At 47.2% G+C, this 16,221-nt stretch overlaps 1 protein-coding gene across 7 annotated transcripts in view; it reads right to left on the bottom strand.

The window, feature by feature from the left end:
• The window catches only part of RNF157 (ring finger protein 157), a 79,554-nt gene extending 64,797 nt beyond the window's left edge, over positions 1-14,757 (bottom strand). For 4 of the 7 annotated variants that reach the window (XM_067547600.1, XM_067547594.1, XM_067547596.1 and 1 more), the window contains exon 1: positions 13,403-14,390. In XM_067547600.1, the coding sequence (XP_067403701.1) occupies positions 13,403-13,490 (88 nt within the window). In that variant the 5' untranslated portion in view covers positions 13,491-14,390. Of the gene's footprint in view, positions 1-4,543; positions 4,622-13,164; positions 13,193-13,402; positions 14,391-14,546 lie in introns of those variants that run through there. The other 3 variants (XM_067547597.1, XM_067547595.1, XM_067547598.1) reach the window with 3 other exon arrangements.
• Between the last annotated feature and the right edge of the window lie 1,464 nt (positions 14,758-16,221).

Genomic DNA, 16,221 nt, shown 5'->3' on the forward strand with positions numbered 1-16,221 from the left:
TTTCAAGGATCTCGCCTTAATCCCAGCTATACCAGCAGTAATGGATAGCCTCTGACTTGCAAGAGATAAAAGAGGGAGGATTGTTCTCCAATGATTCTTCAGTGTCACAAATGGAGAGAGACCAGATAAATGTTGGGGATTAGAAACAGAGGTATTAATCCTTTTAATAGACTTGATTTAATTTCTAGGATTGCTAGAGAATACAGTGGCAGTAACCTCTCTCCCCTGCATTCCCCCCAGTATTGCCATGCCAGAATGCAGGGATGTCTCCAAAAGCCCTGGGAACTGGAGGAAAGGGAGCAGCTAAAGATCAGACTCTGACTCAGTCTAGCTCTGCTGAGCCAGTAAACACTGTTGGAATAGTGAGGGCACTGATGACATACTGAAACACACTAGAAACACTGGGCCCATTTCTGCTCTCACTAACTCCGGTTTAGCTCAGGAATGAATCTGGTGTAGCCAACCGAGTTAAAAACTGGTGTGGGATCAGACTCAGAACCTGTGTCTCTCAATATATCTGTTCAGTTAAAACAGTGACTGCCTACAACCCCCAGCTTTACAAATGATATGCTAGGTAGCATCCAGCTGAACTGAGTTTTGCCTGTTCTCAGCCAGTAATATTCTGTACTTAGAGAGTTCAAGTGTAGATAGAAACTAAAGGCTAAATTTGATTTTCATCCAAACATTTGACTTTTATTGATCTCAACAGGAGTTCTGCCAGGGATCTACAGCACCAGTCCTGAAACCTGTTCCACAAGACAAACCCTAGTGCTGATTCAGCAAAGTCAGTGGGGGTATCGGTGTCCTGAACAAGTTGCAGAATTGCAGCCTAAGACAGTACTTGCCGTGGAATAGCTTTCAATGAGGACTAATGCTTTTGCTTTAAAAAATATGTTCATAAATTCACCATTTTTTTCTTATTTGAAAGTTGTGGGTTTGAGCGCACACGGTACTTATTCACTAAGCATGTAGATGCACACTTAAATACAACTGTGTATACAATGAGCTGTTAGAAACACGCACACATTTCAAGGCTGATTTTCTGACATTAAGCAATTGTAAATTTAGAACTGCTATACTGTTTCCTCCACCCCAACTTGGCTTGTTTCGTAGATCCGAGACCTAAAAAAATCAAGCCAAGTTTGAAGAATATCCATTTAGAAGTTTTAAAGTTCTGAACATCTAAATTCAGCAAGCCCTGGAATCACCTTATCTCATACCCACTTATTTAGGATATATAGGCACAGATATGGAAATATGCATTTGCCCTGTAATAAATGGACACTGATCAATATTTTGACTACGGAAGAGATTTTTCAGAAGCACACGTGGGAGCCACCGAATTTCTTTGCAATGAGAGTTGGACACCTAATGGTCTTTGAAAATATCCCCCTATGCCTGCAAGCATTCAGTTTACTAGTATCATGTACAGGCATAAATTTGCCTATGCTGACCTCGGCCTATTAGCCTTAAATCAAAAACTAAGAAATTAACTGCCAAAAACTAGAGTAACGCAGTACTAAGGGAGCAAAGTTAAGCTGCAAAAAGTCAGGAAAGATGAAAAATCAAATTGGGACACACAATCTTAACCCTACTCTTAAACTCTTGCATGTAGACATTGCAATCTTGATCACAGGTTACACAGACACAAATATACCTAGGGCTGTCAAACGGTATCTCATTTGAGAAATACTATGTGGGCAATCATCTACTGCAGAAGCATGAGTGCAAGGTGGCATAATTACATGGTGTAGTAGGTCGGGCACTGGCCTAGGACTTAGGAAACCAGTGTTCTATTCCCAGCTCTGCCACTGAACTGCTGTGTGACCTTAGGCAAGTCACTTCGCCTCGCTGTGCTTCCCGTCATCTGTCTTGTCTATTGGCCTGTCAACACTTTGGCACAAAGCCTGGTTCTCACGGTTGATGCAATGGGGCCACACCTGAAACTGGCCCTTCTAGGCACTACCATGACACACAATAATACAGTTGTTTTAATTAATTAATTAACCTTAACTTGCATGTCCTAACATTTGCATGCTTTGCAATCTTTGGCACCCCTGGACTCCATACAGATACAGGGGGCTACCTATGCTGGATCAGAGCCTTCAGAGCGGGGGGGAAAGGGAGGTAACATTTGACATAGTTCCGAACAGAAGCTAAAAAGTTACACTGTGCAGTTTAAAAGAAGACAGACACCGGACACCTAAGTGGATACAAAGATGTGGCTCATAGCTGAGGAAGGCTCGACTATCAATTATTGATGCCTGCTGCTTTCTGGCCCCGTTTTCCATGTGCATAATTTATAGGTAAGATAGTTTCACAGAGAGAAAGCAGCCATCTGAAAGAACCCAACAGTGAGCTGCCCTCACTCAACCTCTCCTACAACTGCTATGGGCACATGTCTGGGGAAGAGGAGAGGTGAGGACACATGGTTTTACTTGGACAGCTGACGTGACTTGGGCAGAAGAGTAAATCGTAGAAGTGCCATGAAACCTTCTCAGGGGTGTTTCCTAGGCATCTAAGAAAGTTTAAAAGGGGACAGTCTACAGTAAGCAGCAGTGTCATTTATCGCATCTGCTCTACAATCCTGGAGCCCTGGGTTCAAATCCTGTTTTAACACCAGATCCCCTTCCCACTACGCTTGGTGAAAAGGCCGCCACTGGCCTGGGTACTTAGACCACAGGGAAAACGATGGTCTCCATTGACTTCCCAGTGAGCACGCGCCCCACACGTGACTAAGCCTGACAAGCGACAGAGGGCTCTCTGCAGAGCTGGTACTGCAGATCAGAGGCGAGGTGTATCACAGCACTCCAGACAGAGCACAGGCAGAGCGGTGTGAGGAAGCTGGCGTTGCAGCTGCCTCGACAATGCCTGGTTCTAGACGGTGCCCCGCAGCCTCCCGCTTTCCTGAGCAACTGAAGTTCAAGGTGAAGGTCCAAAGAAGTAGAATGTCCCCTCCACCTGTGAGGCAGAGGAAAGCAAAAGCTAGTGTAGATGGGGTAGCACGTGGAAACCCCTTTGCAGGACTGCAACTCTGTGGAAGGGGAATGAAGGAGAAGCCACTTTTCACTGCTTGCTCTCGTCAGAGCCCAGTGGATCTCAACACAGCAGTCAATGCGACAAGCACTCGCTCCTACTCCCCCTGTGCACATGGATGGGCAGAGGAGTCAACGGCAGCATTTCTCCCAAGGGAGCAATAATGCTGGAAAAGCTCCTTGTGCAGGCTTGGACCGTCTTTTACCTGGGATCAGAGGGATTTGGAGATCATACTACCGGTCTCCTCTGTGGCTGGCCCAAGCCACTCCACCTTCAGCATTAAACCCCCTCTGTGGGGACAAAGGGTTGTCTTACGGCCAAGAAGCTGGCTCTGGGACTCAGGAGCCCTCGATTGTCTTCAGATCTGCCAGATGGCCCGTATGACCTTGTGCAAATCAAATTATCTCCCCGGGCCTCATTTTCTCATCTGTGAAATGGACGTACAGTGTGTGAGGATGGGGGTGCAGCTTATCACTCGCACGCTGGTGAGTCATTGCTGCAGCTTGTTCCCCAATTCACGCTGCATTCCCTCTCCCCTTAACAACCATTGTCTTTGTTTTAGACAGACTCGGTGCTTGCCAGAGGGGAGATGTTGCCTATTAAGGGTGCCCAAGGAAGGTATTAGGTTTCCCAGGTTTCTGGGTGGGGGCTCAAGCTGCTTTTGTTTTATAATTGGAAGCAGAAGCCCCTAGGTATTGAACCAGGCCCTTGTTGCTGCTGACAGTACCTGACAGAGGGGTTCCACACCTGGCCCCTCTCTTATCTAGTTAGAATGTAAGCTCTTCTGGGCAGAGACTGTCCCTTGCAATGCATCTGTACAGCACTGAGCACAAGGCGGCCCTGGTCTCAGCTGGGCCGTCTAAGCACCACCACAATACTGATCAATAGCTACACAACTCAGTCAAGTGAGCCTTGGTGTTTGCTAAGCCTCCTGCCCCCAACCCAAACGTATAAGAGGGATGTAGGAGAAGGAGTGAAGGGGAAGAGTTGCCCAGTGGTTATGGTGCTAGACCCTGGTTCAATTCCCATCTCTGCCACAGATTTCCTGTGACACCTTGTGCACTTAGTCGCTCTATGCCTCGGTTCACCAATTATAAAATGGGGATAACACTGACGTACCCCACCTGGATAAATACACCATATGCCATGGTATTGGGGGGCATGTGACAGACAGATTTCATTATGCTCACAACCGAGTGAAAATACCCCTTCTCCTTTCACCGTCACTGATCCAGGGTCACTTCGATTGGTATTGACAAAAGAAATCAGGGCACGGAAAATAAGTTGGCAAATGGAACAAGAAAAAGCATTAAAAGGAAAAAAAATAAATAAAAGCATTTCCAGGACTTGTTTGTTTTTCTGTTATCAGGGGAAAAGATCTATAAACAGCTCCTCACCAGAGGGAAAAGTTCTATATAAAACACAGTATCTTCCACTCCAGTTACCGTGCAGTCATTTGGATGCAAGCAGCTAACAATGCATGCCTTTGGATTTTTCTCCAGGTTACCTGGATAACAGCAAGATGTCTCGGCTCTAGCTATACTTGAATCCTCTTTTGCATATCAAAACCCCGCTACTGCTCATCTACAAAACGCTTTGCTTTTCAAGCGATAATTGAGCAGAAAGCCTTATACATTTTCCATAGGCCCTGCAGAATGGCCGTCAGGCGTGGCAGAGGAGATTAAAGAGAGAGGTGGTAAATTGACAATTGTGTCTCATTAACATGACAGAGGAGAAGGAGAAAGCAAACGGGCTCTGCTGGTCCAATGCTCCCCACCCAATTAGGTGCAAAAGGGGGAGGAGCAAGAAAAATCAATCCATTGTTGCAGGCAGCTCACTGTCTCTACTCAGAAGGGCTGGCTCCCCATCAGCCTGTAATGAGTGCATAGTAAATGACTTCAGCCGGGTGAGATCTTCGTTAAATGATGATGTCACGACATGTCATCAGATTCCAGAAACACTGACTGTTTCTACCACGCTGAGCCTCCATCGCCAGTTTACCGTCTGGTCTGAAGTATTAACACATTGCTTCTTTATGTCACTCATGCATGCCTGCATGTAGGCCACGAGCAACAAGACTAGAGATTCATGGAACACTGGCACCCAGGTGCAGGAAATCCTGCGAACCAGGCTCTGGTCCCACCTCTGGTGAAGAGCTTGCTTTGACCATTACACCAGAGATCAACCCTTGAGCCAGGAAGGAGGGGGAGGGGAGAAAAGAGCCTCCTATTATTGGCTAATTATAATTCTTTAACCTACACCTGCCTTGAGAGGATTAAAAGCCTGTCAAGGACCATTACATTATTTGAGGGAGAGCCAAGCTCTAATGAGATCTAAAACTTCCGAGATCCCAAGGAACACATTAAGAATACAGTATAAAGGGAACTGCACTATTTGAAACAGGCAACAGAAGTTTGAACAAGGCCTCACGATGTCACCTGTAAATTGAGGCAGGCCTCACGTATCAACATCCCCCCTGCCTGCCAATGCATTCATGTAAGAGAAGTCACAGATGCACACAATGCACTTATTTCATCCAAATGATGCTGTGGGGCTCCTTTTCGGTGCAGGTGAACTGTGGTAGAGAAGGAATCTTAGGTTCGTCCTGTTCCAGAAAGAAATCTAATTAGGGGTCCCTTTGCAATACTGCATACTCAGAGACAAAGAACTGCACCGTGCAGTACAGACAAGTACAAGGCTAAGAAGCTGGCAAGCAGCAGGCAGCTTTTTCCAGTTGCTGAGTACATCACATCACAGTGCGATGCAAGGCTAATGGCAGCCGGGATAATCAACTTAAGTGCACAAATAACGCTCCCTTTGCAAGTGTCCAAGCGCTGCGACTCTGTTTCCATTTTGCTGATTAGGAAGAATTTGCTTAGGAGGAGGGGGTGGGTGAGGAATGATAATGACCCATCCAGCTCTATAGAAAACAGTGCAGTTTAAGCAGGAGTCAACTGACACCCTACACAGCTCCCTCAGCAAGTGGGCTGAGGTACGTGTTCCCAAATCCCACCCTGCAGCTGTGTGCCTATCTTGAGAACTCATGCACATAAAGCCAGTTTTGCAGGTTTTCTAGAATCTACGGCTGACGATCATCTGAGGCTGCAGCTTTGCACTGGATTTCAGCTCCAAATCGGCTATACAACATTCCCTGCAAGACACACCATTCATTACACTTCATACTCTGGATTACTCATTTTTTACGCCCCATCCCTTAAGAACAAACGACTGAAACCACTTTACAGTTGAAAGGTACACCACAGGGCAGTTTAGGCCCAGTTGTACAGGGCTGACGAGAGAGTGACAACTTTTACAAAAGGGTTTGAAATGAAAAGAACAATGAAAACAGGAGAGTTCCTTAGGGGGCAGATTCATACTTTGTCTTGAAGCACTTAACACTCTGTTGGTGATGCATAAATAATCACACTGGGACCCCCAAACACAAGTAGATTGTGCTAGTGCATTACAGTACTAATGGGAAATTGATTAAAAAGAGGGGAAACTGACCAGGCTGCTGCCCCTGTCCAACCTGATCCAAGTGGAGCAAAAAGGATAAATGGGGATAAATCAATTAGTTTTGTTTAATGCAGACTGGATCATCTAAGCTGTTGTTAGAAACACACATAAGGGATTCTTCTCTGACTATACAATGAAGCTTTTGCTTATGACCACCTGCTCTCCACACCTGCGTAAACAGCTGGCAAAATCTCAGTCCCTGCAAGATTTCCTAGCCAGAGTAATTTAGGCTGTAGCAGGGAATCCCTAGCAGTCACCGGCAATGCCCACACCCGCCCCGGCCCCCGGCACACACACCTGCATAAATTGTGTGTAATCAACCTGCGCCCATGACTGACTTTTTTTCTGTGGAGAAGAATGTCAGCAGTGTTTTAACTGCAAACTTAAGGTTAGATAATTGTCCAACCTTGTGCAGACATGCAAGGAAGAGGGGTAGAAGGGGGAGGAGCTCAGGCACTAGGATCCTTCCACCCCATCTTTTGACCGGGCAGAAATTTTAGAAGCACCTGAAGCAGGTCACTGTCAGGTGCAACCGATGCAAGTGATTTTGGAGGTGTCACCCCTGTTCCAAGAGCTGCCTCTGGCACGGTGCAGTGCTGCAATCCCTACAGGGGGAAGTGGTTCAAAGCCACCCTGTAGACCAGTGTGTTATGGCTCATTTAGATTAGTGCTATAAGCCAGACAGAAGCACTCAGGAGCAAGCACAATGAAGACAAAGCCAAAACAGGAGAAAGCTGTCTGCACTGTCATCCTTTTTTAAAAATAAATAAATAAAGAAGCAGCCACAAGCAAAAAGATATGGAGTCATGGCATCCCTGGCACAACCTCTGGTAACAGAAACAGTGGAACCCGCTCTTGTTATTTGTATTCCAATAGCACCTAAGGACTGCAGTCAAGTACAGGGCCCATTGCACAGTGTGCTGGACAAATGCACAATGAGAGAAAGTTACTGCCCCGAAGATCTTCCGTTTCACTAGATACGGTCGACAATGGGTGGGAGGCAAAGCAAAGGCACAGAGAGGTTATGTGACTTGGCCATGGCATACAGGAAGGATTGGCAAAGGCAGGAGCAGAGCCCAGACACCTCAGTTCCTAACCCAGTCCCCTGGACCGTACCATGACACCTCCTCTTCTCTTGATTTCTCCTGGATGGAATGCTTAATTCCATCAGAGCGCCAGCATAACTCAGCACATCTGCACCTTAATGGTAGCATCAAACCCCAATATTTGGTTTGCACGTCACTAGTTGATTAGATGCCTCACTGCTTGTCATGTCAGAGCCACCCCATATGACCAGAACACCTAAGACTCAGCCCATGCATTTCAATAAAAACCAGAGGGGGCGGGGAGAAATCAGCTTGTAAAGATAAACAAGCCTCCTTGACAGACAAATGGTTTCAGAAGCAGATTCCATAATGGGCGAGGCCCAGTTTGATAGTGACCACTCAACTCTCAGACCCGACGTGAAGGCAGATCTCTGCACTGCTTGTGGCAGCTTTCATAGATTTTAAGGCTGGAAGAGAGAGAGTTCATTAGGATCATCTAGCCTGACCTGACTCCTTTCACCCAACAATTCCCTGTGATAAAAGGCCGGCAGCACAGCTTTGGCTGGCCCGAGGCCAGCGGACTTGAGCCAGCCACAGGTCTTTGACTGCAGTGTAGATACACCCTAGCCCACCAAGCTGAGGCTAAACCGCGGCCCCTTTTAGAAAGACATCAGACTTGATTTGATTTAAAGACTCCACATCCCTTGGTGATCTGTTCAAACAGTGGTACCCTCATTCTTAAATGCAACTTGATTTCAGTTGTGTAAACTGGGGTTCTGGATACACTTACCCCAGTTCATACAGCCTTCAAATTGGCTTTTACACCGCGAACGTCCCGGGGTGGGTCTCCACACGAGCAGATGCCAACAGAACTGCCACACAGGAGGTCTATGAACTCACGCTGTGTGGTGGTGCTCTCCCTGTTGGTCTATGGCAGAGGTGAATTAGAGGAGACAGGCACAGAATCCACAGTTGCATCTGTTCATTGGCTCTAAACATCTGACGCAAGTGATGCAAGAGGAGCTACAGCCACTATGCCAGCCTCTGGAATGCAGGGAAAGGAGCTACAGAATCGCAAGTTAGCCATCCCTTGGGGGTGCATCTCCCCCTCCAAGCCCCCTGCACATTTCACCAGCACAGAGTGGGAGTTGGAGCAAATTTCACCTTTACACCTGGGGGGCAAGCTGAGTTACTTGCATCGCCAGCAGAGACTAGATGCAACTGGGAGTAGGGACAGGGAGTCATCTTTTTCCACACAGTAAAGAATAGTGCATTTCAGTCCTTCGCATAACCTCCCCGAGCCAGTTTAATGAGAAGCAAGAGGACATGGCCATATTTCATTCATATGGCTGCACGGGTCTGACGATTTGCATGCATGAGTAAGGCACCTGAGTCAGCAAAACCATGACTTTGGCCAAAGCGGCATCTCAGACTGTCAACAAGGAAATAGCTATGGCTGGGTAGAAGACGACACTTACCCAGGGAGAGACAAGGCAGCTGACTAGCACCACGCTCCAGATTGATCAGTTAGGACCTGAACCCCCAAAACTATAAGAGAAAGCAATGGGAGCTGCAAAACCTCAGCATCTCTGAAGCAGAGAACCAAGAACAATGCATACGTTCTGAGCTCCGCCATTCCCTCTTTGCTATAGCTATCTTGTTCCCCCACCTCTGGAGAAGGTTACTTTTAACAACACACCCATTTCTAAATCTACAGTCCCAAATTTTGCATTGTAGAAAATGTTTACACACTCGGGCTGTCAAATAATTTTAAAAAATAATCGCAATTAATCAGGAGATTTTAAAAAATAGTCGAGATTAAGCGCTGTTTTAATCGCGCTGTTAATAATAGAATGCCAATTTAAATTTATTATAAATATTTTTGGATGTTTTTCTACATTTTCAAATATATTGATTTCAATTACAACACAGAACACAAAGTGTACAGTGCTCACTTTATATTATCTGTATTACAAATATTTGCACTGCAAAAAAGATACACAAAAGAAATAGTATTTTTCAGTTCACTTCATGCAAGCGCCGGAAAGCACTCTCTTTATCATGAAAGTGCAACTTGCAAACGAAGAAAAACAAAATTGTTTTAACATAACTGCACTCAAAATCAAAACAACGTAAAATTTTTGAGCCTACAAGTCAAAGCATAAAGGGACATACGAACATTTAGCATATCTGCCATGCAAACACCTTGCGACACTGGCTTCAACAGTGCCATGTGAACATCTGTTCTCACTTTCAGGTGACATTGTAAATAAGAAGTGGGCAGCGTTATCTCCCGTAAATATAAACAAACTTGTTTGTTTTAGCGATTGGCTGAACAAGAAGTAGGACTGAGTGGACTTGTATGCGGTGAATTGAAAAATACTATTTCTTTCGTTTATCTTTTTTACAGTGCAATTATTCACAATTATTTTTTTAATCTAGTTAACGCATGTGATTAACACAAAGCAAATTAACTGCGATTAATTGGCAGCCCTCGTTTATACTTAACACAAATGATGCATTGCAGTTGTAGAAATCAGCACCAAGAACACCTCTCTGAGCCCCTCCCAGAACTGGTCTTCCAACTCAGCTGTCCCACAAAATTGAAAGAAAAATCACACTTAAGACTACAGGCAGAACAATTGTAATCTCTCTTGGTCACTATCCATGTTCATCTTAGGTACAGATAATTGTATTTGCTCCTAATACAACAACTGACTTGGTGAATTACTACTACAGCCCCTGGTGCAGCCTCACAGCTTCAGACCCGAGATTCCCCAGATGATTTCTCAGTGTAAGCCAGACAGTGCCGGGACCTGCCCTACTGCACCATGCTGCACTTGGCTTGGAAACAGAGTGCTCCAGTACCAGATTTGATACAGCATGTATAAGTGTCTCTATTAATGCTGACTTCTCCACTGATAACCTAGACCCAACCAATAATCTAAAACACCTAGCAGCTGAACTGAGCTTTGCAGATGCTCAGCCAAGACAACTCTGTCCCCAAACACCTGAACTGAACATGAGAAAGTCCTTCTCATTCTTGCAGAAGGCATTCCTTTTAGAAGCGGGATAAAGATATCCTCAGCACTGCATACTCCAGCCTATTCAGTCCTTGACATTTTGAGTACATCACATCATGATAATACTAAACTAATCCATTGCCCTTCCTCAGCACCTTCCATCTGAGGACTGCAAAGCACTTTACAGACATTGATGAATCACGCATCTCACATCCTGATGAGGGAAGTATTATCACCCCCATTTTACAGGTAGGGAAACTGAGGCTCAGAAAGGTTAAATGACTTGCCTGGGATGACAGAGTCAGGAAGAAAACCCCAAACTCAACCCCCAGTCCTGTATTTTAGACCCAAGAGACCAAGTTGGTCCAATAAATGATATTACTTCACCCACCTTGCCATTCTCCCACATGAGTAAAGACATTTGTCTTCTTCTCAAGTCCTTATATGGCACCTTCGTTACCTTAGTGTCTGAACACCTCACAATCATTCCTGAATTTATCCTCACAGCTGCTCCCCTGTGAGGTGGGAAGGTGCTGTTAACACCATCTTTTTCCTTGTTACAGATGGTGATCTGAGGCACAGAGAGTAAGTGACTTTCTCAAGGTCACACAGGGAGTCTGTGTCAGCACCAGGAATTAAATTCACATCTGTCAAGTACTTGTCCAATGCCTTAACTACAAAGCTACGATTCCTCCTCTTCACAGCTGTCCTTCTCAACTTTAGATACCTTCTATAAATGTCACTTGCTTCCCCCCAAAGATTTTCCATCAGCTCCCAGTGCAAAGCTTAGTTACAGTTAAGTAGGGCAAAATAAAAGGATGCAACAAAAAATGACAGCATTTAAAGGGGCTCATGGGAAAGTGGAAAAGAGAATCATCTACAGCAGTCCCAGCCCTTGCCAAGCCCCCAGTATCCACTGCAGTACTCAGGGACTCGCAGACTGCCCCTTGATGTAAACCACTGAACTCTAATGTGTGCATCAAGGGGAGATTAAAACCAGCAGGCATCACCTGTTTAAAATTATGAGCCCACCAGCACACGCCTTGTACTGTGATTGGCAGAAAAGAAATCCGTAAATGCCAATAACCAGACAGATGTTTCAGCAGACCAATTCCAGCTGTGCTGGCCGCTACAAAGGCAAGCACATATTTTTCAGGACAGAAACACAGTTTATGTTGGAAGTCATTCTTTCTAAAATGGTCCTGGCTAGTAATTAGGAAGTGGTTTCTTATAGCACTGATCACCCTTAGCATTTAACATTAACCCATTAACTTAACTGCTAAAATACTTACTTACATACAGTGCAAAGCTCATTTTGCAATCCAAGTACAAATGCACAGTGGATCGAGACATCTTCAAAATACGCACCCCCTCTGCACATCTGTAACACCTACCATCCAAGGATCACAACACATTTCACAATTATTACTGAATTAAGCCTCTCATAAGATAGAGGATTGGTATTCCCCGGCACAGATGTGAAGAGGGAGTCAGTGGTTTGTCAAGGTCACTCTTCCATGAGGATGAGCTGGAACCAGAACTGCCTTTCAGTGCTGTGTTGTTTCAACCAGACCATGCATTCTGTCCGCACCATCATGTAAGAAGCACACAGGTTCAGCAGCTAGGAGAATGGTTAAGAAACCACACTAATTAAATCCTTGCGAGAAGGGTTGGTCTCAGATTGCTCAACAAGGAACCCGATGGGAATTTAAACAGTGGTTTTAAAAATAACATGCAGCAATGGACTGGTGAATATCTAGGAGTACAAGTCCCAGGTGCTCTGAGTTATTTTGGCACACTAGGAATTATTCTTCAAAACACATGATTAAAAAAGAAAGTAAATGGAACATGACTTGGCTGAGTTTTTAAAGCCCAACCATTGTTCGCACGGTTTAAGGACAATTTATCAATGCAACCTGCTATTTAAAAGGGAATCATTAAGCTGGCAGACTGGGAAATTGACCTGTACTTACTGAAGTTCTTATCAGAACCCAAAGTTCTTTCCTTACCATTGCAATGTTCCTAACCCATTCCTTTCTGTGCCACACAACCAATGCACAAGAACGACTGACAGAACAGCTTTGTGTAATAGGCCAGCATTTTACTGAAAACCCAGCATTTATGCAGGTCATCTGTTAAAATGCAAGGAACACACATGCAAACATTCCAACATAGGTGAACATAGGCAAGACACCACATTTATAGTTAACGTGCATTACATGCACACACACATACACACACAAAGTTGGGTATGTGGGACTCTGAGGTCTCAATTCAGTTTTTACTAGGGACTTCAAAGGGAATTTTGCCTGTGCAAAGACTGAGTAAAACTCAGGTAAATTCTCTGGATCTAGCCCCATAGTATAGCTACATCCATACTATATACAATTCATAAAGCAAATTGAATAGAAAGGTCATGTCTTCCCCCAGGAACCCCGTGCCAGGAATGTCACCGATACAATTCAGACGCCCTGTCAAAATATTGCAGCCTTACAAAGGATCAGCAGGCAAGCAAGATAAAAGAGGGTTTAAGGCGTCCAGACCTGTGAGCAGCTTTGCTTGGGAGCTCATTCTTCCCGAAACAAACTCCACGAAAACTCATCAACTTCAGAAACTACCGCATCGCCTCCCACCCAGCCGAAGGACCAGACCAGCCTTTTTTTTCCTCTTGCAAGACGGAATAAACTGATCGCGACGCTAGCTCAGGACAGGTTGGAGTTGGATTTCTCTCCGAGCATGCAGGGGTCACGTAATTGCTTCTCTCCCCCCTTTAAGTCTTACCGGATTTAGGAGGATATCTGTAGACGGAATTAGAAGGGATGTCCACCTCCTCCACCCCTGCGTTCTGCCGGCTGGTCAGCGCCCCCATGGCCCAGCCTTGCAGAGGGGATCCAGAGGCTGGGGGTAACTGCGGGGGTGGGGGCGCCTGGATCACTGCTGGGGGGAAGGGCTGCAGGGGGGGCGCCGGGATCGCTGCAGGCAGGTGCCGCTGGGGGGTGCCTGGCTTGCCCTCGTCCCAAGGGGATGCCTGGGCGGGCAGGCCGGCAATGCAAGCGAGAGGGGCTGGGGGCAGCCTCCCCGCGTCCTCAGCCAGCGGCGCCGGCGTGGCCCGCCGCTCCTTCACTGGGGAGGCTGCCGCAGTGACTCGCCCGTCGCTGCCGAGCAAGGGGCAGGAGCCGCCGCCGCTCGCCCCCCCATCCCTTCCTCGCCGGAGCTGGGGGGCCGGGCCGGGCCGGGCCGGGGGCTGGCTGGCTGGCTGGCTCCCGGAGCACTGCGGCTCACCAGGGGCTGAGGATGCTGCTGGAGGGAGGGAGGGAGGCAGCCCCTGCCCGCAGCCGTCGCCGCCGCCTCTCCCCCTGCGCCGGCGGCAGCAGCTTGGCACAGGGGGGGCTGGGCGCTGCCTGACGTGAGCGGCGGCTCGCCAGCCAATGGAGGCTGCGGCTGTCACGGCCCGGCCCGGCCCGGCTCGGCTCCGGGGGGGGGCGGAGGGGAGGCAGCCGGCGGCAGCTGGAGCTCAGCTCACCTGGCTGCCGCGGAGCGGGGCAGAGCCGGGAGCGGCCCCGGCGGGGAGGTCACTGGGCGGGATCGGGGCCGTTCTGGGAACGCCCTGGGGAGGGGCCCGATGTGTCTGGGTTATTTTCTCAGGCGGAGACAGAACTTGGGCCCCGGCCTGGCCCGTTGTTCCTGGCCCCGGCTTGCCCTGGGGATCGGGCCCGTGGTACCCTGCTAGGGCCAGACAGACACGGCCCCTCTCTCGACACCCAGCCGCCTGTCCCCACCTGCGAGTCACCAAGCGGAGGAAGACAGGCAGACGAATGCCCAAAAGTCACATGCCTGGTCCGAGCCGGCCAGCATGCGCAGGGGCCGCCCATGGGATCGGGGCCTAGCCAAAAAGCCAGCCAGAGGAGAAGCTGCTGCCACGCACCGTATAACTTTCAGTCCCCCGGTTCGAGTACTTATCCTTCGCAGAGGAGAGAAAGGATTTGAACAGGGGTCTCCCACCTCTGGGGAGAGTGTTCCATCCCCCAAGCGATGGGAAATTCTGAGGTGGGGCTCCCACAATCGCTCCTGTTTAAGCTGTTCCACAATGGAGCAGGCGGCCTGGGCCCAGGGTCTCCTGTCTCCCCAGGGGTTGCCCTAACCAGTGGATTACAGAAGCATAACCACCTCAAAAAGTTATAAGGTGAATACCAGTGGCAGCAGCACCATCACCTCCTCCAGTTGCTTAGGTGCCCTTATGCTGCCTAACTCCAGGCAGCTGGTTCCAGTTCATGGATGATTGGCTAGCAGGGAGAGGTACCTCCCTGCAGCCCGGATTTAGGCGCCTGTCTCTGAGAGAGGCAAGGTTTCACACATACCCCTCATGTCAGCATCGCCCCTTGGGTAACTTAGCTGGCTCCTCCCCTAGCGTGCTGGCTTTTGTGGTTCCCATTCTAAGGCGCTTCTCTCTCCCTAGGCACCTAACTTGGCTTTGGGGATCGTGGTGTGTTCCTCCGCCTAAACGTTAGGCACCCCGACACTTAGGCTGCATCTCTACCCCAGAGAGCGTGCACTGGCACAGCTGTACCGATGCAGCTGCACCGCTGTAAGATCGCTCGTGTAGCTGCTCTATGCCGACAGGAGAGCTTTCCCATCAGCATAATAAAACTAGCTCCACGAGTCGTCCCCCCGCCGATCTAGCGCTGCCCAAACCGGCGCCTCTGTTGGTGTAACTTACTGGAGCTCAGGGGTGTGTTTTTTTCACTTAGTGTTGCAATGCCTAAATCCCTTTGTGGATCCAACCCATAGACACTATCTGTTCTGAATGGACATGATAAATCAGTGGCTCTTTTTTAAAGTGTCATTTCCCCACCTATCTCCTTGTTTTGCACTGTACTGTGAAGTGGTTGTCAGGCTCTCCCCTAGAAGTGGCTGCATTTCATTGGTGCTCTATGTATAGAGGCTTTAAAGCACTTTGGCAGGAAAGATACTATATAAATGTGAGATTATTATTATTTATCCTCAGCTACCCCCTTAATGCTTCATGGAGTTCCCATACATACAAACACATTTCTCCCCAAACTCTCTGAGTATCAGGTCCGGAACAAGATTCCATGGAGAGATGATGCCACTTTTTAAATATCTTCGTTCTGACATATTTTCATATACAAATGTTGGAGAGCAGAACCATATTTAAAAATGCTAGAAATAAATTAATCCTGCAATGCAAATTAATGGAGGATCCCATGAATTTTCTTTAAATTGATGTCACAATTGCTGCAAATACTAAATCAGAGAGGTATGTGTGAAATCAGATAAATGCTCGCATTGCCCGAACATGTATATTCAGTAATGAATGAAACTACTGGTGGCTTTTCTCTGCTCCACAGGATCTATATTATTTTCATTTAACTTCCTGTTTCTCTGAAGGATTAGCAAATTAGTGCAAACACCCAAAGCTCTAAACATACAAAATGCTGGATGTGTTTCAGTTCAAACAATTGCTTTTGATTCTCTTTTAAAGAACATACTCAGCATTGCCAACCACAAAACCATGAATCAGGCACTCAAAAATAAGATATTACAAAAACAATAACTCTGGGGTTCCTTTTACTTGCCTT

Source organism: Emydura macquarii, unplaced genomic scaffold (assembly GCF_026122565.2).
Source record: "Emydura macquarii macquarii isolate MOO-44397 ecotype Brisbane River unplaced genomic scaffold, CSIRO-AGI_Emac_v2 contig_1230, whole genome shotgun sequence".
NCBI lineage: Eukaryota > Metazoa > Chordata > Testudines > Chelidae > Emydura > Emydura macquarii.